The following is a 25,031-nucleotide window of genomic DNA, read 5'->3' as shown; positions in this document are numbered from 1 at the left end:
GGGAATCTCATCAATGTCTATAAGTATCTGAAGGGAGGGTGTCAAGAGGATGAAGCCAGACTCTTCTTGGTGGTGCCAAGCAATAGAACAAGAGGTAATGGGCAGAGACATGAAGGAACATGAGGAAGAATTTCTTTACTGTGTGGATGACCATGCACTGGAACAGATTGCACAGAAGTTGTGGAGTCTCCCTTGCTGAGGATATTCAAAAACTGTCTGGATGCAATTCTGTGCAGTGTGTTCTAGGATGACCCTCATTGAGCAGGGAGGTTGGACCAGATGACCCCACTGTGGCCACCTGACTGATTCTGTTTTAGAGTGGTAATCCTGAAATCCCTGAGTGATGGTTTGGGATCCCAAACCAATTCTGTTATGTCAACATAACCTCAATTCTGTTATGTCAACAGACTGCAGTCCTGTTGACTGGGAGCAATGGCTAGTGGTCTGTCCAACTCTTAATTCAGATAAAATAAACAGGGATTGCTGGCAGATTCCTTATTATGTGACTTTGCATGTCATTATTTATTGATATTTAGTAGTGATAGCTTGTGATAGCTTCTTGGCAGAATAGTAAAACTGAATTAGTGCAGCTTCACATGAAATCCTTTTATATGCCTTCTTTGTCCAGACTGAATCCAGATTTGGAGTACTTCAGCCTTTCTGCATAGCAGGGCTTGTTTCACTGCTGACATGTTTTCAGGAATTACTTGTGAAAAATCTTCTTGAAATTTTGAAATTATTTTCACTAGAAGAAGTATAATCCCTACAAATTCATGCGTAGTTTAGAAAACATATTGTTTAACAGGACTTTAGTACACGTTGTAAGGAAAATAGAAATCTCGATTTTAATTGCTATTCTCAAGCATTCGAATGCTTGAGAATGTGTTTTCTTCTACCTCAAATTACACTATCCATGATTGTGGGAAAGAAGTACAACTTTATTTTTACAGAGGAAAAAGTTGAACTCTGTTAGGCATAGGACTCTGGTAACTCATCAAGTTGTTCATTCTCCCAGACAAGAAAGAACTCAGTGAGAGAATCTCTGTGATTATGTAGTGGCGCAGAGTAGATACTGGCAGAACTGACAAATGGAACGTTAAAAGCCTCATGATCAGTTACAGGCATTTTGCATCCAACAGTTTTACATTAAATAAATATTTCTAAATAATTTTCAGAAGTTCTGCAGATTGTTTCTGACAGCAGATTTTTTTTCTTGGGGCAGCTTCATCGACTGGAATGCAGCTTGTGACAGCCAGTTTTCCAACATGTATTGTCCACTAGAGATGAATGAATATGGTGCTTTCCCAGAAGGTAAGATGAAATAAAGCTTATGAATTATCACAGAGCATGGTTATTTTCCTCTCACCTTTTATAAAACAACAGGCTGAGCTTGTCTGTACACATCTGGGCATACATTGCTTAAGTGGACTTTACGTTTTCCAGCTGACTGAGTGCTCTGTAGAAATAAACAATGTGATCATGTGGTGGATGAGAAGACTGGTCTTCGTATGGAGTTATTAAGCCTGAAAAGGTGGTATGCAGGACTCTCAGAGGGAATAGAGGGAAATGCTTGTGACTACAGTATTACACAAATCTTTTTGCACAATTTTCTTTGTTTCCCCTCTGGCAGGTTTCTGCCTTTCAGTGTGTGAAACACAAGGCCTCTTGTGACCAATTACCTTCCCAGACTAGAGTTTCTTGGCTTGGGGAGCACACTGGCAGCAATCTAGAATTCTTTAGCATTACCTACCTAAGCAATAATTAAAGGTCAGACTACAATATCACAGGCACCACGGTGTTCCCTAGGGTGCTTAGAGCTGAGACATGTTGGCAGTGAGGCCTGGATAGGCTCTGCCATGCATGTTCTGTGGCTAATAAAGACTCTGTTCTCCTGTAGAAGGGTTGCCAACTCTTTATCCCGTCCTTCTGATAACAATTTGTTAGTGGCTCCCTAATACAGAGTGGTAATCCTGTTGACAGAAATTGCTAGGCTTCACTGCTGTGCTACCCTGAAGCTGCCTGAAGTCACTGAAGGATTAGGTCAGTTCCAGCCTGGCTCAGCCTTGACAAGATTCAACATTCCTCCACAGAAATGTTAGTAGTGTTTATGTTGCAAAAGCCTTAATTTGTCTTTCTGTTTTTATAAACTGCAGAAAACATGAACTACCCCAGTGGCTTCCCAGGTACTGCAGCAGTGCAGAATACAGCCTTCATTGACCAGAACTGTCCCTCAACCTGGAATGCTCCTCCCAACTTGCCACCTGCCTGGGAGCCCGCCAGTTATGTCAACTCCACAGTGAGTGTTGTCACGTGCTTCTTCAAAGCCTTCCTAGTGCATTTCTGTCTTTTCCCTACCTATTGCTTTCACATTCTTCATTAATCTTTTAAGTAGCCTGATGTATGTATTTAATGGTGGCATTGGTAGCCTGGCTTTTTCCCAGCTGTTTGTCAAGGATGTTACTGTCTTTGTCTGTAAAATTTTAAGACAGATCCTTTTTTTCTGAAAATTGACTAAAATCATCCTACTTATGGAAAAACATCTTGGACTTGTGTAGTCTACTGAGACTTTTTCCTATCAAAATCAGTTTTTCCAGTTGAGGGTAAAACACAAAAATGGTTGACAGCAAAACAAAAAAGATTTGGAAATTGTAGAGCTGAATGGAAAGCTGCTCTCAGTGACTTTGACAGGTGTTTTTTTGCTAGGAAATCCAAGTGATTTAAGCTGGATTTGTGCAGCTTTCTGAATGCTGACTCTGACCTGTTTTACTCCATACTAGCCATGTTTATGTCATCCCATAGTGCAGTGTAGTGACTTCAGTTCAAGGTGGTCTTTACTTGTAACCACCTTCTCTGCTCATATTTCAAGATCCTCTATCTTAGGATTTTGATTTTTTTTCAGTTACAGTAGGTTTATTTTGAATAAAACTAACCAAATAGAGTAAGAAATATTTTTAACTGTAAAAGTGAAAATTCTTTGTGTTAAAAAGTGGCAAAACCGGTAGAAGACTTTTGCCTAAAACAAACATGGCTTTATTTCATATTTTATTCAGGAATGCCAGGAAACAGAGAAGGTAGAGATTGGAAAATACATTCGATAATTCAGTTCATTTCCCTAGTGAGCTTTTCTCCACAACACATTTCAGTGTTTCATTCAGTTTTAAAAGTCCCAAGACTTCCATGACCTTCACTGAGAGACTTCCTTGCAGACTTAACATATCTTGCCCTCCAGGAGGTTCTTTATAAGCTTTCAAAATTTTCTAACTAAATTCCCTAGCTGCCAATTATAGTCTCTCTTTCATACTGAATATCCTTTTCTGCTCCCGGTGTGCATAGTCTTTCTGTACTGAACCTTTTTTTTGTCGTTTCTAGGCATCCTTCTCTTTTAATTTTAACTCTCAAAACATGCATGGTGTTCTTCACATGCCTGCCATTTCTCCCTTATTTTCCTTTACAGCCTGACCAGAACTGAATACTGATTACAGTATTCTTGTTATAGTGCAGGGAGGAGCTCACATGGCTTCATTCAGTGAAGGTCCTTAACACACATAAACACACACACACACACACAATGCTGCTGTAATATTTTCTGCAGCCATATTTCTTTGTAAACTCCTGTGCAGTTTTCTACTGTGTGTTTCTCGAGTTTTCTGCAGAAGTGCTGCTTCCTCCCATTTAGTACTACATTTCCAGGTTTTCTTTGGCAAATGGTCCATTTTGCAGTTTCCCATGATTGTTTTATCTTGCTCTACAGCCCTACCTCTCAAGCACCCGAAGCTTGTCTCCAATGTCTGGACTTTTTGGTTCCATCTGGGCACCTCAGAGTGATGTTTTTGAAAGCTGCTGCCCCGTCAGTGCCACGACTCAACATTCAACCCACGTGGAGAACCAGGCAGTTATGTGTAAGCAGGAATACTATCCGAGGTTTAACCCTTTCCGTGCCTACATGAACTTGGACATATGGACTACAGCAGCCAATCGAAATGCAAATTTCCCTCTTTCGAGGGACTCGGGTTATTGTGGAAACGTGTGAAAGGAATTTGATTTAAAAATGTGAATAAAGATGCTTGCAATTTTGATTACTAGAGTAAGCTGGTTGCTGAATAGATTACAATGTTGGTGAATATTTTGGCACTTTTATATTGAAAATAAATTTTTTTTACTGAAGTCTGAGCATTCAGTGCATTTTAAAAAGCACAGCATATTCAGGACACTTATTGTCAGGTGAAGGCTATAAATTTAATTTTTTTTTTTTTTTCATGGATTAGGACAGTATTAGTTCTTAAAAGCATCCATGAACCTGTACTGCAAATGTTTCTTCTGAAGTTTGCTTTCTGTGGTATAAACTAGGAGTGGTTTAGCATTTTTAGGTAGAAACTTACAAGCATAAGTAATCGTATCTGTACCAAATAGTAGCACTGGGGACTTTCCTTTTGATGCAGATCAGAGGATTTCCAAATGGTGCCACTTCCAGTGCTGACATAGTTGTTTGTGGGTGTAAACTTGTGGCAGTAGAAAAAAGGCTGAATTGTGGCTTGTTTATCTGGCTTCAAAATGCAGGCTGTCACTTGGATGATGTTATGCTTGTGCAGTGTGGGTGACTGGGCATTTCTTCCAGGAACTTTTCTTGTGACTCCTGGCATTTTGTGTTTATATTTTTAGCCTTCATGTTGCAATAGCATTTTCAGTGCATTTAATTGCACTTGTTTAAAATTCCAAAGCTTGAACTGAAACAAATGTTTCTTTGAGAGAAGAATTCACGCCACTCTTCAAAACAGAATGGCATTGTGTTGGCTCGTGTCAGGAGACTGAATCTCTATAGTAAGAAAAGCAACTGAGGAAGTGCTGCCACCAGTGCCAGGTCTAAATGTATCGTGCAAGCTGTCTCTGCTTACCCTTCCTGTAGAGCCTTTTCCTCTGACATGACAGAGTGTGTCTGGGCGTCGAAAGGAAGGGAAGGCATCCCTTAGGTTCAGAGATGTCCTTGGCACAAGAGGACTTCTTAAGCTTGAAGAGAGAGTGAAGGCAGATCCAGTAGTAGCCTTGTACAGCTGCTTAAAGAAGAGCCATAGAGATGGCAGAACCGAATCCTGTGGGTACAGGCGTTATGGCAAGTGGCAACAGTCACAGGTTGCCACATGGGAAGTTCAGGTTGAAGATGAGGAATAATGACTTCCCTTGGAGGGTGTTGCTGCAGGAGAACAGGTTTCCCCAAGGGGTGGACAGATCTCTGCTTGATGTTCGTGATGTGGCTGAATGAAGCCACGGGTGACTTGCTGCAGTGGTAATGGCAGTCCTGCTCCTCATGGGAGGTCAGCTTAGAGACCACCAGGGTCCAGTCACCATTTTGAGGATTCTGCGAGCTCAAACAAATTCCTCACTTTTTGCTATTTAATTGTTTTCCTTTTGGCCTTTGCACACAGAGTGATTGGAAAAAGGAGTTCTCTTTGACAACAAGAAGTTGAGGCTTTTGCATTTCTTTTTATTCAGAGGCAGAGCAGAAAAGGCGCTGCAAAATAGCTGACAGGCCTGCATGCAAGGCTACTCAGTAATCTGAGCTCCCAAACCTAAATTCTGGCCCAGCCAGTCTCACGACATTGCTGAGCTATCAGACCAGCTACTCTGTCTTGCTGGTTTCATCCAGAAATGCCATCCCAGGACTTGAAATGTTTCAGGAGAAACAGCTCATTTCCGTGAAAAGTTTGTTTCAGTAAATCAGCAGTTCCTGCAAAAAAAGCTTTTTTGAAAGATACCCTTCCAGTTACGCTTTCACATATGTTTGGGTTAGCTCAGAAGGAGGTTGGGATACTCAAAAGCTGCTGCATTTACCTGCTCTAGTTGCTTATGTGGAAGGTGCTCCTAAGCCTTCCTTTGGTTTCGGTGTCAGAAAAATGGGATCATCACTGAATGCTTCTCCAAAATATGGTGTTTTAATTGCTTGATCAGGAACTAGCACCTGGAGTCTTTGCTTTCAATTATGTGCCTTGCTGGGCAGGAATCTGTTTGACTCTGGAGTTAAATCATAATCGCTTGTGATTCAAAGGAAAGTTCACATGTTCTTATGAACTTTGATGCTCCTGAAATCAGTATTAAGCCATGAGAAGTAGTCATAACCACTGATATGCTTTCTGTGCACCTCTTGCCTATGGTAGGAGGCTTCAGGAGGAATATAGTGGGAGTACAAACAAAATAAATACAAATTTTCAAAAAAAAAAATGATCCTTTGGTTTGAAATGCAATGAAGTTCTTTATTCCCTGGGTTTAATGTTGCTTGTTATACAGCATGCTTGTTGGATTTTGGATGTGCAAAGGCACAGGAAAGAGGTGAAGACCTGGAAAGCTGTTTTTATTTGGCTTACTCAGTTTATTCTGTTCTGTTAAATGTTTCAAGGAGATCCTTATTTTCTGTGCACTAAAGTGAAGCTTTTCCTTAAGTTCCACCGTAAGGAGGTGCATTTCTTATATCTGGAACAAACTGTAATAACTACAAAACCCCACTGCCTTCTGATAGGCACCAGGTCCCTGTTGTAAGCAGAGCATATGTTCCAGACAAAAGAGATCACTGGAAAAGAGAGGGGAAAAAAACTATACAAGAAACCAACAAATGCACTGGAGAGTTCAAGGAGAGCAAAACCAGATAGAAATGTTTGGAAAAGAAGATACCTGTGAAAAACTTGTTCAGAGTTGTTAAAAGTGCCAAAAAAAGACAAGGGAAATGAGCTGCAAAGAGCTTGAAAAATATTGCTAAGAAAGGAAACAATCATTCCCTTTAATCAAGCCAGAACAGATCAAGAAGCAATTCCCCCCGGGAGCTGTGTAGTGTTAGGCAAAGTATTTCATATAACTTTTCATAACAATAACTAAGGAATGTAGCAAGCTCGTTAAGGTTACCAGGAATAATTGCTGCCATCAGGGGACATCTGTAGCTTAATTAGCAATCTAGTTGAATGCAAGTGGATTTGGGCTCAGTTAAAAATCATTCCTCCTACAGTGAAGGGGAAGATGAAATAAGTGATTCCACTACAAATGTCTTTTTACTAAAATGGTTATAATTCTACTGCAGTGAAACTGGATAGGTTGCTCTAAAGAGCATCTCATTGTCATGAACAAAGTAATTTCTAATTTCTTGCCTTGTTCCAGCGTTTTTTATAGCAGCATTGGGAGCTTCACTGATCTCTCTGAAATTTGGTACCATTTTTTTTTGAGAGACTTCAGCAAAAGTTGTTCTTGGTTAACCAGTGAAATGCTTAAAATTGCAGAAGGAAGACCAAAAATACCAGTACAAAAGAGGAATAGCTTGCACGGATCACTAGTAGGGCTGGTGAGGAGAAGGGGAAAAATGGTGCAGTTTTCAATGTTCAGTTGTTGTTTCAGTGTCACACTGTTTCCATCACAGTGTGAATGCTACCTAGTCTCAGGACATTGACTGTTTTCCAAGGAAGAAAACTGGGAAGAAGTGTCAACCACCCCTGCTTCTCGCTCCCATTGGGTTTGTGGCTTCTTATATGGGAACTGAGGACACTTCTTATATGGGAACTGAGGACACTACGTTAACACTGTCCTTGATTTTCACAGGGTGTAGTGGCCAAAAGCCTGCCTTGTTGGTCTGGTATTTCCATTATGGAGCCAGAAGATATTCCTGGCACATTTTGTGAAGGTTTGTAGGTACTATGAGAGATGGTATTTGGACAAAGGCAGCATCTACGGCTGCAGGAAGCCCCTCTCAGCCTACGCTGGTAGAACTCTGGAAAGGAGAGCATCCAATGCTGCTTCCCTGTAGGAGAGGGCAGTGCTCTGCTAGGACCCTGTTTCTTGGTAAGTGGGGCTGGTATTGTGTTGAGCTTTCTTCTGCAGAGAGAGATTTGGACTGCCCAGCAGCCTGGCTGCTACCAGTCGGCCTGGGAGCCTGGTTTGAACTCCTTGGGAGTGACAGATTGGCTAGACTGAGCTGTAAATGTTGCCTCTGAGGTTCAAAGCATGTGGGATGTCCCCAAAGGCAGACTCAGATGGGGAACACCGTTGTTGCTTGCTCTTGAGTTTGTCATGAGCACAGTGGCAATTGGTGGACCTGTCCTACAGCTCCTGCAGCTGGACTTGGGCGTGCAGGATTCTTTCAGCCACTTGAAGGAGCAATGACCAGCAGCTTGCACTGGCAGAAGTGGGCTTGAAAGCTCTGAGGGCAGCTGAGAGACCTGATTGCCAGGGGGCAAATGAGTTCATTGAAGAGAGCGGAAGAGGAGGAGGCAAGGGAGGTTTATACCACGTGCAGTGGGGTTGGCAGTGCCTGAAGCTCCATCATCCAACTTCTCTCTGCCTCCGGAAAAGCCTCAGTGACACCTGGGAAGTCATGGCCTTTGCAGCACCACAAATTCCTGCAGAGCCATCGCTGCCATCCTGCCAGACGAGCTTCTGACTGATCTTTACAGCGGTAGGTTGGGCACTGCTTTCCAACATTTGTTTTCTTCCCTTTTCACGCTCAGGAAACAACCATTATTTATTTTTCTCAGCCAGTGAGTCACCTTTATCTGCTTTTGCCCTTTCCACATACTTGCTTCACTTAACAGCAATTTGTGGAAAAGGTGCACAGAGGCACCGCCCTGTCACCATGGGCGTGTTTTACTTCTACCTTTGATTGTCCTCTCCTGTTGTTTAGTGTGTCTGAGCACTTCTGTGGGGAAAATGGTTTTATGGGGAAAAACACCCTTGGGTGGGCTGAAGGCTCACTGTCTCTCCAGGACTGCTGTGCTAACGCAGGCTCACTCTGTCCCAGTCACAATGCAACAATCGCCCTGCCTTTCTGACAGGCAGGAGGCTGGCACAGGTTGGTGTCCCAGCTGGAGAAGGAGGTCCCTGGTGTTGGTTGAGGCAGTTGCTCAGTCCTGCACTGGAGAAGGCTCTGCTGGGCAAGCCCCAGTGACGCCCCCCATTTCTGCAAGCTGAGGAACATGGAGGAGCTGGAGACAAGGGGTGAGCTCTGCTCTACCCCATCACAGGCAAGTGACAGAGCAAAGCGAGGGGAGGATTTGTAATCCCAGCCCTACAAGGTGATGAGGTCCTCAAGGGTCACACCCATCTCTGCAGCTGATCACTAATGTGGGGACATAGGCACTCCCCTTGTGCTGAAAGCCAGATATTGGTGCTGCTCCTTCTATCTGTAGGTATGTTTTCTGCAAAATCCATCTGTCTGTGCCTGCTTAACAAAAATGCCTCCTTTGTCATGACTGTAGGTCACAGACTCTGTAGCTCACTTTTTTCATGACCTCTGCTGATTTCATTTCTTGTTGCTTTCTTCAGCAACAGCAGCAGCATAACCCCTCAAACCTTTTCTACCCCTGGGGTTTCTCTGAAGGGCTTTTCCACTGGTGTGTGTGGGAGCTGCTCCCTTGGCTCTTTGGGGTTTTAGCCGCCTTGTTCAGAGACGGTGGAGGTTTGGTGCTTCCACATGGGCCCCATGCATCTCTCTGCAGTTTTTATTGCTTGGAGACTGCCAGCAACCTGCACGAGCAAGGACCATGCTGGCCTGGAATGTGGGGCCTCCCCAGTGTACGAACCAGTGCCAGATGAGCTTCTCTAGCTGTTGCGGACTAGCTTCTCATCTAGCAAAAACTAGTTATTAAATCACTGTCAGCTAAACTAACAGCAGCCAGGCTTGGCTTGCAACCGAGCACACGTGCACATCTTTTGGAAGGACAGCTTCATCATCTCCATGACTGACCAAAAAGACCTTTTCCTTTTCAGTTAACTCAGCTCCTGTGCAGTGATTTTGAGAAGGTGACAGACCATACCCCTGACGATCCCTGCCACACTCGGGGTTATGGCTACTGTACCTGTGTGTTGGCAGACATGCCAGACCTCTTCTCCAACAACGCTGGCAAAATGCTGCATTTGCCATTTGGTTTTAATTTTGACTGGATGTACAATTTGTGAAGGGAAGCTAATCCTTTCACACGTCTTCGTTAGCACAGATGTGGGGGAGGCCTATGCCTGGACCTGCTCCAGCTCTCAGAGACAGCGACATGGAAGGCGGGCTGCCTTCGCTGGGCTGGGTGTCGGCAGGTGCTGTAGTACAGGGCTGTCTCAAAACTAGAAATAACCTTCTCATGCAAGGCTAGGGTGCTGCACTAGTGCACCTTACAAGAACCTGGTTTGGTTGCTGGTTCTGATTTAAGGAGAAAAATGTTTCACTTCATTCTAGGAACACAGCCTTGTTAAATGAAAGGTGGTTTGCGGTGTGGTGTAGGAAATGCTGAAGAGTGCAAACCAGATGTTGAGGATGATAAGGGAACCTTGCAGAAACATCAGAAAATGCTGTACTCTTCCCACCGCTCTCCTCAGGCCTGTGGTATGTGATACCAGAGCTTGTTGCGTTGGTATTTGCTGCGTTCATATGAGAAGGGTGGCATCTCAGTGGTGTTCCTCCAGCTGCTTGCAAAGCAGGCTGGCTCATTCTGCCTCCAGCTCATCTCCTGATGGCACACCAACAGTGCAGGAAAGGGTGGGTGCATGGTACTTGCGAGGGAATGGAAAATGACCTCGTTGCTGCCCTGTTTCCAAACCAGTGTGGGAAGCCCTTAGTCCTCCTCAACTCTCCCCCCTGCTTTTCAGCCACACAACCCACAGTTTGCGACATAAATGGTTTGTGGAGCTCAGTGGCAGTTTTGTATTGATCTGCTCTTTCCAGACCCGCCTGCAAGCTGATCAGTCCCTCTGTGGACAACCTGTTAATCAGAGGAGATGCCAGCCCTGCTTCTGTTGGTAGAAGCCTCTGCTTAATCACAGCTTGCGTTCCTCCTTTGGTTATTAGGTTTCAGTTAGGTACCTTCCACTCCCTCCTGCCGGTTAAGAACATGAGGCATGCACCATGTGTGCCTTTGGGCTCCCACTGTTAACACTATGCTCAGTTCATATATTTGCCAAATGACTCTGAGTACCAAATTTCAGTTCTTCCCATATGTATTTCCTTGGCGTGTACTGCACTTTCCAGGGCTTCAAGAAATCAGACCATAGGTACCTTCTGCTTAATTAAGGCTCAGCTGTCCAGTTTTCCCACGCAGTCACTCCGGTGAGCAGATGCGCGGCTGAGCGTTTTCTCCTGACACTTAGCTATCACTTTCACCACTGCTACATCACAAGAAGCACAGTTAGTCCCCTCCTCTCCTGGTTTGCCAAGACTTCTTATGCTTTCATTTGTAGCCTTTAAGATCACGGCTAGGTGTGGCTTGGCCTGAGCCCCCTGTGGCTTACAGGGTGGGATGCTCCTGATGGCCAGGAGAAACCTGGGGCACAAAGACCTGATGGAAATGCCCACGGGTAGGGAGCCTGTGGGGGCTGAGCTCACAGTGACACAAGCTTTTCCTGTCTGTAAGTATTTCTGCCTTCTGAGTGAGGTTCACAGGCAAGATCATGAGTTTCTCTTGCAATAGCTGAGCTTCATGACCCAGTTTGATAGCCTACAGCAATGTGCAACTTTTGGAAGCCCTCAGCGCACAATATCATTAAGGAGAGATATCTTTGTGCATTTTAGAGATGGCCTGCACATTCACTGGCTGGTGGAGGGTTGGTTTGTTGTTGTTTTTCTTAAGAAAGGAACCTTTCTGTTCATTGAAAAGTTTTTAATAATTTATCAGTTTAAGGACTGAGAAATTTTAATTAGTTACATAATTAGTTGAGGACCAAATAATGGCTTATGCAAATGCTTCAAAATCCTTAAGTGAAATATAAAGGATTTGTTAACTCTTTTATGAGTTTCCTTAGTAAAATATAAGTCTGGGAACATCTTCCAGAGCTTACATGACTGAAGCTCAGTAAGCTAAGCTACAGGTTTGGTTTTGGTTGCACAACCTCACGTGCCATTCCCAAGACAAAGAAACCTGGAATCTACTTAAGACAGTATTATTCTTTCTGAAGAGCTGATTTGAGGGATGAGCTGAAGGCTCTACATAGCCTTCATTCTGTCCCTTCTCCTCCTTCCTCTTGTCAAAGTAGTCCTTTGTCAGTTGACCAGTCCCATCAGTGAACCTGTCAAGCAGAAGTTCAGCTGTCTTGGCCAAAGCCTCACTGATATTTCATATAGAAAGAGTTTGTTAGAGAAGTCCTCAAGAAACTGATATTGAGCTCTACAAATAAAAATATAAAACAGATGGCTCCAGTTTCAAGTGGTTAAGTGGTTTTTAACTAGTTCAGTAACTAATGTTCTCATATACCTACAAAAACATTACAATTTTATCTTCGCAAAGATCAAAAGAACAACTTTGAAGGACTTGCCGGGCGCACACAGCTATGTGTTTTAATAGATGACAGACATAATGTATCCTTACAGTAATGAGACTGACTTGCTGATTTCAAATTTCCCCCTGTATTCCTGCAGTGAATAATACCTAATGACTGCTCTGGTTGGGTTTTTTTGTTTGTTTTTGTGGGGTTTTGTGTGTGTGTGTGTGTGTGTGTGTATGTGGGTTTTTTTGGTGGTTTTTTGTTTGTTTGTTTGTGGGTCTTTTGTCTTTTTTTTTTTTTTTTTTTTTTTTTTTTTTTTTTTTTTTTTTTTTTTTTTTTTTTTTTTTTTTTTTTTTTAAATTTTTTTACTACTACTGTGGACCTAGTGTTGCCTCAAACACAGTGCAGATATTAAGAGAAGTCTGCAAGTCTCTAAGGGAGAGCCTGGTAAGGAAGTATTTCTTAAGAAGAAAGGGTAAGAAGCCTCTGGAGCTCTCCTCAAGTGTCTATGTCAGTGTCCACTGCTGTTTAGATCCGTCTGCTTACTCATGAGCGTCTGTTTTAATTTCCAGAAAAATACAGGGAGAAGACAAACCATAGCATGCCTGACAGATTTGCACAAGCGGGCTCTGCGCTGCAATGTGGTGTCTCGGACAGGTTGTACGTATGATATCTAAGATGACTGAACCCATGGGAACCACAATGCTGCCTAGCAGCAGGTGGAAATGTTGTGTGCCAGCTGCTGCAAGCTCCAAAAACTAGCCTCAGTTGTACAATTTATTCCGAAAACTGTTTTCCAGTTGTACAATTTATTCTCTCGAGCTGGAATAAACCTTTCAAAGTCCACACTGTTTTAGAGTTACAGCTGAGTTAAGGCTTGCTTCTATGCAAGTTGCTGACTTTGATGACTTTGCCTGCACAACAGCTGCTTCTCCTTTCCACAAACACCGAACACTGTTTTACAGTCTGTCTCTCCTCACTGCCTTCCTGCTCCGCTGTGTAAGTCCACCCAATGCTAATGGAGGGGAATGCTGCTGTGTGTGCCGTGACTCTTGGCCCCTTTTACCTTACTAAAACTTGGCTTCCCAGGATATGGGCTTCTGTTTTGTTTCCCTGGTTTGTGTGTTACATAAACGGTTATTTTTAGGAAGTCTAACCTTTTACTTAGCTTTGTCGAAAAGCATATTTTTGGCAGTGGAGAGGGAAATATAAGCACAGTTAGGAAATCTCTGGATCCAGTAATGATACCCTTCCTCTGCATTCCCCATTAAAACAGGCTGGAGCTGAGTTTCTAGGAGCCCTGTGTATGAAGCTGAATGTCAATGTCACCACCAAAAATTGTGAAAAAAAATCTGTGGCAGGTTTTTTTCCTTGAATTTCATCTTACCCGTTAGACCTTAATGTATCTCCCACAACAGAGAAGGAAAGAATGTCAGCTTTCTTTTGGTAGGTAGATGTATGGTATGCTAGACATCAGCGACATCAGCAACATCAGTGACATTTGTAATGTGCTTTAAGAATTAGATAACACAGTCCTACTGCAGTGACAACCAAGAGAGAGACTTGGGCAAAATTTAGGATCCTGCTGCCCCTTCAGACATGTGAGTGTTTAGCATTTAGTTCTTGGGTGTCCTATATTCAACCGATGTTGATATATGGAGGCCCTAGGGTTTGGATACCACAATTCCTGTTGGACCTCTATGTCTGCTTCTGAGTATGCTCAGCATGTCTCAGCACAGCTAATACTGACCATTTCTGACAGTGTCCTGTGGTTAAGCTCTTGCTCATATCTTCTCTGCCCACCTTTTTTTGCACAGCTTAATGCAGTTCCTAATCACCTGACTCCTCCAGAAAGCTTGTCCAGAAAAAGCACCTCATTTTGGTTTGTATCTCAGCTGTAGGAACATTACAGAGGTTTAGGGAGGCCTTGGGTTAAAAATAAAAAATTCCCTCTGCTAGGAAACTGGAGAAGTCATGGTGTATCTGCCCCGAAATTCTGTATGCGTCCTGCTTATTGTAGGAAAAGGAGAAACGGTGACAGCTTGTCTTGGTGATTTCCCTCTGCCACAGCCCTCTTGAAGACAGAGGGTTATGGCTCTCTGGAGCCAGGCAAAGCCAGTGCCTCTGTATGCAGGAGCAGTCTCATCCTGCTGCCCACCAAATGTGCAGGGCAGATTGGATGCAGGTGCCTGTAGGGACCCAGCTCTCAGCTGCTTTCTCACTAGTGGGGACGGGGATCTGGGTGATCTTGTTGCCTCTCGTCTGCCCCATCTTCTGGCTTTCTGCTCTGGAGGAGATGGAGTAGAACAAGGAGGGTGCAAGCCCTGCTTCAGACAGATGGCCCCGCAGCCCTCGCTACCTGATTTCCCCTCTAAAATGCACCAGGGGTTCATGTGATTGTAGAGTAAATACACTGCTAAAGGCATGGCTTTATCTACAAAGTTGTTTTCTTGCACACCAGAAGTTATAGGGAAAAGCAAGTGTTGGAGGGGAAGGAAAACCTTTGGCTGAACTCTGGAGCAGGAAGTGCGAGACTTTAAGGACAAAACAGGACAGAGACAGCTCTGAGGCATGGTAGTGAACCTCTCATTTCCCCATGCCTTCAGGACAGCGGGGCTGAGCCTCTTGCTCCACCTTCAAATTCCAAAGGTTTGTGCAGCCGGGTATAGCGCGGTCGCACCACGCCCAGCAGCTCCCCCATCCCTGCCTCCCCTGTTGGAGGTGTCCTTCACCTCCCATGGAGGTTTTGATCCTCTTTAGATGGCAAGAATCTAATCTGAGGAAGGCTGTCCTTGGGAAGACAAAGGAAGATCTATTAGCCATCGCCCATTTCTTTATTTGTTTTGGGATATTTCCTGGTTTCAGTGTTGTGCAATGCTTACCAAAGACAAGCAGCCAAAGTAAACCATACGAATGAAAAATTGCAAATGAAAGAGCCAGCCTCACGGCACAGCTGTTCCCTTGCCTCCGAGTGCTTCAGTCCTTTCAGATTAGGTGCTCATTTGGTGTTCTCCTGCAGATAGGCTTATAAGGAATCACCCTGGGACAAAACCTGCCTCTATACTCAGGCAGAAAGCTGAGGCAGGTCTGGAAAGACTCTCTAACAAGAGGAGGGATTAATGTGCCTGCTTGTTAACTTTGGCAGAGTGTGTAGTCGTCGTCGTGCCAGCAGCTAGGGAGAGCAATTGGAGAGGGATTATTTTATGATCGGTGGCATTCCTGGGGGATGGGGGAGACCATGGGGCTCGGGGCCTCCCTGCAAGGAGTAAAAAGCAGAGCAGAGCACAAAGTGGTGCCTTCATGGACGGCAGGCTGTTTCGACACGAGGTGCCAAAACAGATGGAAATGTTCCCTTGTCCCTTAATCCAGTTGCAGACCTGACTCACTCAGACTGAGTTACTGGTATCAGTGTTGTCGTGTTACTTGATGAGAAGTTATGAGCTCACAGGTTTCTTGTCCAGCAAACCAGCTTGTCGGCTCCTTGCTGAGTTCCCTCCTGGAAAGGAAAGGGCTGCCCAGCCTAGATACAGGATTTCTCCACCTGCAGGAACAGAGAACAAGCCAAACTCATTCACAGGCTGTGTTTCATCATGACAAATGTGAGAAATACCTATTTTACAGAAAAGTTTAGACCTCTGAACAGTAGGGGAGAAGAGCCCAGCCAGCCTTCACTTTATCCCTCCCTTCTCCCATTACTCATTGCATTTTTGTTAGTGACTCTTGAAAGGTTCTATTCAGCTGGAAGGTTTTGCAAATATCAGAGAGGACACTGTCAGATGGAAGCATGGAGACACCAGAGAGATGACCAAGAAAGATTCCTCTCAACAATGGGTTGTGCATCTCAGTATGCTTTGTTTGGGCTTTTGGTCCCAGATGTTAGCTGGGAACAAAGAGTTGAAAGATTCAACCCCAGAGAAATAAAGTACTCTGAAGACTGATTTTAAGGGAAATTTGTTGAAACTATTAATCATGGAACATACAGGAAATTAATTTCAAATGATGTCATAAAAATAGCACATGAAAGAAGTGCAAATGTAACATAATTTCTATAAATAGAAAAGAATATTTATGCTGACACTTGTGTAAGTTATAAGCTGAAAACAAACCAGGTGGCCAGTCTGTTGGGTAAAAGTTCTTAAACACTGGATAATAAGACCCAAAGAAACAAAGATCTTCTTGTGTTCACAGGTGCAAACTTCATGGTGTTAAATGTTGAAGGAATATGACCTGAACTGATCAAAGGTAAGAGTGCATTTAATTTGTTGCTCTTTCTCATGCTAGAGCAGATGTAAGGTAGACAAATTCTATTACTCTATGGTTATCTCTGAACCAACTTATTCTTGTCCTGTAGTTGCATCTCTGAAGATGGAATTTGGTTGTTTTTACTGCTTTTTTACCTATATTTTCTCTGATTCCTCTTCCTTTGACAACTTTTCTGTCTAAAAGCTGTGAACTGCAGAGCAAATTACTTGAAAGCATGAGTTGCCATGCATCCTACACTTATTAGAGAGCTACAAAAGTCTTTTTAGTGTTACTACAACCCCCTGTTTTAATCGTCATGTAAGTTTCCTGCTTGGTTTCAAGTGAAGATAAGGACTTTTATTGGGTTTCTGTTGCCTTGCACTTGTAACCACCTATTGCACCAGGGGTTTGGTCTCTATTGGAGTTCTTAAGTTCTGCTAAAAGGCCAACAGCATCAGCAATCTTTCTGGACCGTCACTGTTGGAGTAATGGGAAATTGCTAGAAAAGGACTGTTCCCTCTCAAGTCCATGCTTTGCTGCCCAGCCTGTGGTCTCTTTCCTCAACCGTACACCATGACCATCCAGAAACCGCTGGGGTGAGACAAAACCTGAAGGAAGCAAAGCAAAGCATTTCCCATCAAAGCTGCCGACTGAATCCACCGCTGTGGGTCAGCGTGGGACAGTGTGGGACAGCGTGCTCAGCTGCAGTGGGGTTTGCCACAGCCATCTCCTGACCATCCTGGCCACGACAGCATTGCCGCAGCACACCCCTGCTCTTCGTGGTGCATCCAGGTAACTCACCTTGGAGATCAGGGAGGAATTGAACTCCAAGTTGCAAATAGTAGAAAACACCTTGGTTTTGAGGTTGATCCCCTGGTACGGTGTGTTTCTTTCTGTAGATACTGTGCTAAAGACAAAAAGCCATCTCACAGTACGGGCACAAATTACATGGCCTTTTCTGAATCAGTCATTACTAAGCTGGTACTGTTATACTCAAGAAAACCTACAGAAGAGCAAGGAATGCAATCTGAGGATAATTTAGGAGGAATTATTAAAATAGCTGAGTGTGTGCTTGAAAATCAGCTTGGGATATCTGTTTCTAATCATGTTCAAATTCAGAAAGCTGGAGAATGGTCAGATATTGGAAATATCTTATTATTTGAAGATGGTTTGGTGGCCTATCAGGGACCACATGCACTTTTCAAATACTTGCTGACACCTTTTTATAATTAGACTTTTCATTTTTAGTAAAAATTATGTTTTCATGGCTGTTTACAACTCTTATAGTCAAAGTTTGTTTAAAAAATTATACAATTGCAGAAGAAGACAATAGAAATAATCTCTGCAGGAAACTCACAAAACACGTAGTTTTTCCAGTGAAAAAAATCTAAGAAATAGTGCCCAAGATTTTTTTCCTTTTTAAAAAAAAATGTGGGGCCCTGATAGGCTCTAAATCCACAAGAGTACCTACACTGAAGAAAGAACTTCTGAGATCTTGAATAACTGGAAAAAAAAGATTTGAAATTTGCTAGTTTTCTTTTTCTGAAATCCATTATGATGTCTGAAATATTTCATGACATCAGATACAGAGGGAGGCAGTAGCTGAATGCAAAGCCTGAACTACCTGTGCAAAATACATCCTGGAATTGTCTTTTTTGGAATGAATACAAAATCTTGATGTTTTTATGGTATATGATAATGATCTGCTTCATTTCCTGCTCAGATTCTTGCCCAACTGTTAAACACGATTTGTTTTTATTTTTTTTATAACAAGCAGTTAAATATGTATCTCTGCATCCCAGCAAAGTGTTTTCCACCTCCGTACAGGAAACAAACTCTAGCTGTTTCTGCAATGACTTGGTCCCATTCCCAGGAATGTTTCCCTTCCCTTAAAAAAAAAAAAAAGGGGGAAAAAAAACCCAACACCAAAAACACCGGAAAATGAAAGTACTTTTTCAAGCATATTAGCACTAGATAAGTGTAAGCATGAGATGTATCCATGCATTCGTCTGAATGAGGCCAGACAAAATTTGCTGAACCTTTCCCACACTGAAATGCACTGAAATGACACATATATGTCCCTTTGCCCTCCTCCTTTGAAGGAGCTTTTTCTTGGAGCTGAGCGAAACTTTCTTCCTCCTGATGGGAAATTCCAGTGCCAGGATGCTAAACTCTGACTTCCTCCCAACAGCCTGCCAGTGATGGCTTGCACCCGGTGGGCTGTGACAGGGTATTTTCTCTCCTGGTGAGCTGAAATGAAGCAGAAGCTGTCCGAACAGCAAGCGTAAGAGAATCCATTCCTTTCTCTTCGTGACTCCTCCTTGTGAAGCCTGTGCCTTGTAAACTACTCCCCTGGGGTACCCACAGCAGCCCCCATGGCTGGGGATGCACTGGGGGTACAGCGCTGTCTCAGCATAGGCAGGGTGGATGCCTGCTGGCCGCCCAGAGCCACAGGTGTTGTCTGCCAGAAATAAATTTTTTCACTCTACTTTAAGTGCAAAGGAACTGCATTGTCCAGCTTTGCCTTGCATGTAGATTGCTTTCTGTTGATGCAGTTACCTTGGGAGTCAAGAAATCATCCGGAATGCTTTGGCAGAAATGATGTGTTTTCTCTTGTTGAGTCATGCTGAGAAAACTGTTCTAGACAAATGAAACTTTCCATATTATTAGAATAAGCTTTGATGTCTTAGCCTGCAAACTTCCCTGCTAGCTGCTCTTTGGTTAAGGCAGAAAATCCATGTCATGTTTTTCTGACAATACTTTCAGAAAGGATATGATAAAAATAAATCAACAACTGCTTCCTTGGCAGAGGCAGTCCCATAGGCTGGCTGTTGAATGACTAACCAGCTTACGCAGAATTATGTTGCTCTGCCACAAGTGCATTGCCTAGAAGAAAGGATTGCCCAGAAGAAAAACAAAGGAAATCAGCTCCTTTAAATTTAAACTTTCAGTCTGAAGACCTAACCAGGGGACTGAGCAGCTGGCAGGGTAGGCCTGATATGGAACATGACAAAGTTAAAATTGTTTATGTTTCATTATCATCTTCCTTTTTATTTTAGTTTGAAAAGGGATACCCGAAGCCCTGTAAGTTGTACTAAAGCACAAGGCTCTACTTCCAGGACCGTGAAAGGATGCCAAGCCATTCTGCTTTCAATTACGTGAGTATTATACCTCCTGCTCCAAAGACTGGAGTCACAGATTTGACTTTTGGCTTTTCCTTGGCATCCATTTCCAGTGAGGATTAGGGTAAGAGCACCCCAGGTTCAGTCTGCCTGGCACCGCTGCAGCCAAGCTGACACACTGACACATCCTGATTACCAGGGGAAAGTACCAGGAAGCAATGTTGTGCTATTTACAAAGATCTGGAATGCAGCTCTGCTCATATGACCGACTGGTCAATGGATTCACGCTCTTCTTCCCTTTTCTACTGCTTCTGCTTTCTCTTTGAGGTGGGGTGTTGCCTGGGTTGGGCTCTTCTGCACTGCTCACTTGTCCTTTCTCAGCAGAAAATCAACAAGCGGCTCTGAGTGTAGACACTGACACTGAGGAGGAAATAGAGGAAGAGAGGGGACAGGATGCAGGATCCTTTTGTATGAGACTGGGGAGGTGATGCTTAAAGGGTGCAACATGCCCAGATACTGCAGAAGATGGAGCAGTCTGTACCCTCTAGCTGGCAGAGGAGAGAGGGCTGCAGAAATCTAGAAACTGGAAAGTCATGTTTCCTGAGTTAACACAACATATGCATAAAGAGGAGGCAGTGAAATAATCCTTGTAACTCTGAGGGTAGATGGACTGAGCACTCGTGTTGCCACTTGGTTTGTGTTTTTTGATCAACAAGTCCGTTCCTGTGTGATTTTGTCCCATATATACACACACACAGACAAATATATATATATATTTGTTTCTACATTTGTTTTGGTCAACACTCATCTAATATAGCCTTCCCTCACTGGTTGCTGCCCTGTCTCAAACCAGCAGTTTACTAGTGGAAAAGGGTTGTGGAAAAGAAGCAGTTTGCTGATGGAGAAAGGCTGTGACAAGAGCCTATCCCTCTGCCAGCAGAGCCAATGCAGGGACTTGTCACTGAGCAGTGGAAAGCAGGGATGCTGAACAGGTTGTAGCTGGGGATCAGGGAAGAGCTGGCTGAGAGAAACATTTGCTGCTTTTGCTGCTGTTGGATAAACAGAAACATTTTAGAGAAAGACGTCTTCAAAAATGATGACCACATCTCCATCTTAGCCCTATCTACCTGGTGGCAAAGGCTTGTGTGGTGTCTCTACTTGGAAAATGTGCAGTTACAAAAGCTCAGGCTTGTTGCAGATCTGTGCACTTCTGTTGGGAAAAAGTAATATAGTTGAAGGCATGTGATTTTTTTTAAACACTAAAAGAAGAAGGTTAATCATAGCTTAAACTTGGAGGAAGAGAGAAAGCACCCACAAGGTACAAGTTTGTTCAATGCTGAACATGCAGTTACTCTGGAGAAAAAGCAGATGAAGGGTATTCTTACTTTAAAAGACAACACTTTTCTCCTACTTTAGACTCTTTGATTTAAAAAGAAGTTTTTTTGAGTCATGCTGTAGCTCAATGTGGAAACTGATGTTCTGGGAGGCAGGTGATTGGTACCTTGCTTCTTTGTGGGGGGAAGCTTTGTGGAGGGCATTTCTGGCCACCTTGAGCATCTTTGAACCTTCCTGACTATGGATAACATGATAAATCCTGATAACTTCACCTGGAATGAGAGAGACAGACAGACAGAGAGATAGACAGAAGTTGTGCTGCTTTTAGACTATTTTTACTACTAAGGGAAACAAGCACACAGAAGGCCCACAGCAATTTCTTGGCTTTTCAAGCAGCTTCATGAAATTAACGACTTGGTTTGTGAGTTGTGACATGGTCACACCCGTCTTCTCTTTCTGAGAGAAACCTGGCCCAGTGTACAGCCATGATGAAAGCTGGCTAAGCCTGGATGTTAGGAGAAAGTTGTTACTTCTGAAAAAACAGGCACTTACCTCAAGTCTCCAGGAATGTGTGCTGAAGAAGCTGTAACAGATAGAAGAGCATGTCCATTTCACATTCAATGATGTGTATGGCCTCATCAATGATCTCCTTCTCCAAAACTCTTCACTTCACAAATTGAACTAAAATTATTTAATTTTATCAAGGAGTTGCAAATTTGATGACAAAAATATATAGTCTAATTGAATCCTGAATTAACATTGTGAAAACTGAAAGTCTTGTTGAAAACTAAGAACCATTTCAGCTGAGAGGTGCTAGAGGGAAGAGGTAGCTTCAGGGAAGTTGATGACATCCCTACACTTAAAACCATTTCCCTTCTCGGCTGTGCCTCACAGCTGCTTTGCCTCTGTTTTACAATGTTGTTCTGCTTATCAGCTATCCTCTGTTTTTTTTGAAAAGTGATGAGTTCTTAACCTAATGTGCAATGCTAATGTCAGTGCCGTGGGACTGAAGGTTGCTATGAGGCACACTTGGGCTCTCCACTGCTGAGCACACAGGTGCTGCTGTGGGCCCTCTGACACATGGCAGGACTCAGTCTGTCTGTCTGCTCTCAGGCAGGTACTACTTGGTGCAAGAGGGCAGCAGATCATGACAGTTTCTGATAAAAGGAAAAAAAGTGAAAACTGCAATAGGGATGTTTGGTGTTTGAATTTAATTGACCTCCCTTTCAGAGCTGGTAGGAAGATTCCCTCCCCCTTTATGCAAACAGCATATTTGGCTGTAGAGAAACATACCAATTGTATGTTTCTATTCATCAAACTTCCTCTTTCAAAATTGCCTGTAATATTTGCAGAGGGATGCTTTCTTCAAATTATGTCTTGTGTTTTAGACAGAATATCATTCCCATTCTTATGCTTTTTCTATTTGTTGAAAACATATAGCTGCAGTGTCTTAGGAAATGAAATATGCTGAGTGTTTTTCTAGTACCCGCCTTGACTAAACAATTTGATCCAACACTTGTATCAATATGATATATGTATCACTCTGTATATTGGTAAAATTTTGCAGAGCTTACACAATAACTTTGTTATGCTGAGATGTTTTGTTGCTCGGCACAGTAAATAACCTCTCAGTGTCTACCAAACAATAAGTATTGAAACTAGAGATACAGAGAGGTGCACGCAGTTCTGCCTAGGAACTATTTCTGCACTTAATGCTGGAGGAAGCGATTGTGAAAGAATGACTTGCGCAAAATCGTTGCATCAGCCTTTCCAGCAACAGGAGTTGATTGACAAAAGGAGAGAGACTGACACTGAATTTCAGCTTGCGAAGAAAAGAGAGCAACCACAATCTGTGCTCATTTTTGTGTCCGCAGTCAGCAGCTGCGATAGAATTTGTTGAAATGGGAGTTTGAAGGGCGTGCCTTGCGTGCCGGGCAATCCTGAACTCTCCAGAAGCCCTTCCTTAGGGGAACCTCCACTAAAGAGAAGCCATGCAAACTGGTATGCTGCACTGACTGAGTAGTTAAAGGACGCTGAGAAAATGTGAACAGAAAGTTTTGTTTGAGAACAGGCTGAAATATTTTGTCACTTCAGGACTGTCACCTCATCAGACCTGCCAAAAATTTCCAGCTTTTTTTGTGTTTACAGGTATGAGGTGACCATTCAGATGCCAGAGCGCATGATCAGCATACAAGGAGGATGAAGTACGGCACGCAGTACACGAGGTAAGTACTTAACCTCTGCTTCTTTGGAGTTTCTGGGTACTGCTGGTTTGCAGTCCTGGAACTGTTTACAGTTAATGTGAGCCTCACAATGGTAACCTGTTCTTTGGCCCCTTTGGCATGAAACACAGCCCTTCTTTACTGTAAAATCAGTATTGTTCTAATTACATGCAATGTTTATAGGGTGGCAGTAACATCCAATTCACATCTATTAATGTGTTGTTATTAAGGTGTTGTTTTACAGAACGGAGTGATAGATTTGTTTCATTGCATATCAGCTTATTCTGCCTTTCCAGTAAAGAACGTGAATTGTTTACACAGTGTACAAAAGGGTGTGGCAGTAGCCTATGCAGCTCTGCTTTTAGAAGTCCTTAGGCTGGTGAGGCTGAGTGCAGAGAATACCCAGATCTCTTCCAGGAAAGTTCATGGTGTTGTAGGCTGCAGCCCATTTAAACGGCTGGGAGGGGGGACATGCTGTCTTCAGGCTTCTGCTTCCAGATAGCCATTCAAAATGGGCAGGGTGACACTGCAAAAGCTGTGAGCATTTGGAACCACAGAATCACAGAATCACTTTGATTTAAGAAGAACCTTAAGATCGTTGAGTCCAACCATTAACCAAACACTGCTAAGTCCACCAGTAAACCATAATTATAAACACCACGTCTACATGTCTTTAAAATACCTCTGGGATGATGATTCCACCACTTCCCTGGGCAGCCTGTGCCAGTGCTTGACCACACTTCCTGTGAAGAAATCTTTTCTAATATTCAATCTAAACCTCCTCTGGTGCAGCTTGATGCCATTTCCTCTTGTCCTGTGACTTGTTACCTGGGAGAAGAGACAGACCCCCACCTGATGACTGTCTTCTTTCAGATAGTTGCAGAGAGTAATAAGGTCCTGACTGAGCCTCCTTTTCTCCAGGCTTAACAACCCCAACCTTCTCATCTGATCCTCATAAAACTTACTTTCTAGACCCTTCAGCAGCCTCACTGCCCTTCTCTGGAAATGCTCCAGCACCTCTATGTCTTTCTTGAAGAGAGGGGCCCAAAACTTAACAGGATTCAAGGTGCAGCTTCACCAGTGCTGAGTACAGGGGAACTATCACTGCCTTGGTCCTGCTGGCCACTCTTTCTGATGCAGGCCAGGATGCCACTGGCCTTCTCGTTCACCCGGGCACACTGCTGGCTCATGTTAAGATGGCTGGCAACCAGCACCTCTGGATCTTTTTCTATTGGGCAGCTTTCCAGGCACTCTTCCCCCAGACTCTAGCGCTGCATGGAGTTCTTGTGACCCAACCACAGCACATGGCACTACACTTTGTTGAGCCTCATACCATTGGCCTCAGCCCATGGATCTATCCATTCCAGATCACTCTGTAGATCTTCCTTACTATACAACAGATCAACACTCCCACCCAACTTAGTGTTGTCTGCAAACTGACTGAGTGTGCACTCGATCCTCTTGTCCAATTCATTGATGATCTAACCATCTTCCCCTGTTTAGGGCTGAAACATCCAGCTGTAGCTTCTTTGCTGACAGAGATGACAGAGGCAAGAGCCATAGCCAACATGCATATGAAAAAGTGGGACACTAAGAATCATCCTTTATGACTGTTGAGACGTGATATGTCTGTACTCCAGAGATGAGCAGCACACCAAGTTTGTTTGCTTCACACTCTTAGCTGAAGTAAAAGAGGAAAACTGACATCACGGATAGCTCTTGCAAATAAAATAATTAATCTGAAATTACTAATCTCAGGATTAATTGCGCAGGATTTCAAGAGTTTTCTGTTACTGTTCAAAACTAAAATTTGACATTATCTTCTCTCCTTTCTGTTTCCTACAGCAAAATGTCCAAAGAAGGAAAATACAAATCAGGAACTACACACAGGTGGCAAGTG

The 25,031-nt window shown here is 43.4% G+C and overlaps 1 protein-coding gene across 6 annotated transcripts in view; it reads left to right on the top strand.

The window, feature by feature from the left end:
* The window catches only part of TMEM131L (transmembrane 131 like), a 78,892-nt gene extending 74,728 nt beyond the window's left edge, over positions 1-4,164 (top strand). For all 6 annotated transcript variants that reach the window (XM_027900925.1, XM_027900921.1, XM_027900927.1 and 3 more), the window contains 3 exons: positions 1,223-1,311; positions 2,154-2,296; positions 3,752-4,164. In XM_027900925.1, the coding sequence (XP_027756726.1) occupies positions 1,223-1,311; positions 2,154-2,296; positions 3,752-4,030 (511 nt within the window). In that variant the 3' untranslated portion in view covers positions 4,031-4,164. The remainder of the gene's footprint in view (positions 1-1,222; positions 1,312-2,153; positions 2,297-3,751) is intronic.
* The last annotated feature ends 20,867 nt before the right edge of the window (positions 4,165-25,031 follow it).

The sequence above is a fragment of the Empidonax traillii genome, unplaced genomic scaffold (assembly GCF_003031625.1).
Source record: "Empidonax traillii isolate 1590-97213 ecotype Southwest subspecies unplaced genomic scaffold, ASM303162v1 scaffold756:size664756, whole genome shotgun sequence".
Classification (NCBI taxonomy): Eukaryota; Metazoa; Chordata; class Aves; order Passeriformes; family Tyrannidae; genus Empidonax; species Empidonax traillii.
This window is presented reverse-complemented; position numbering and strand designations above follow the sequence as displayed.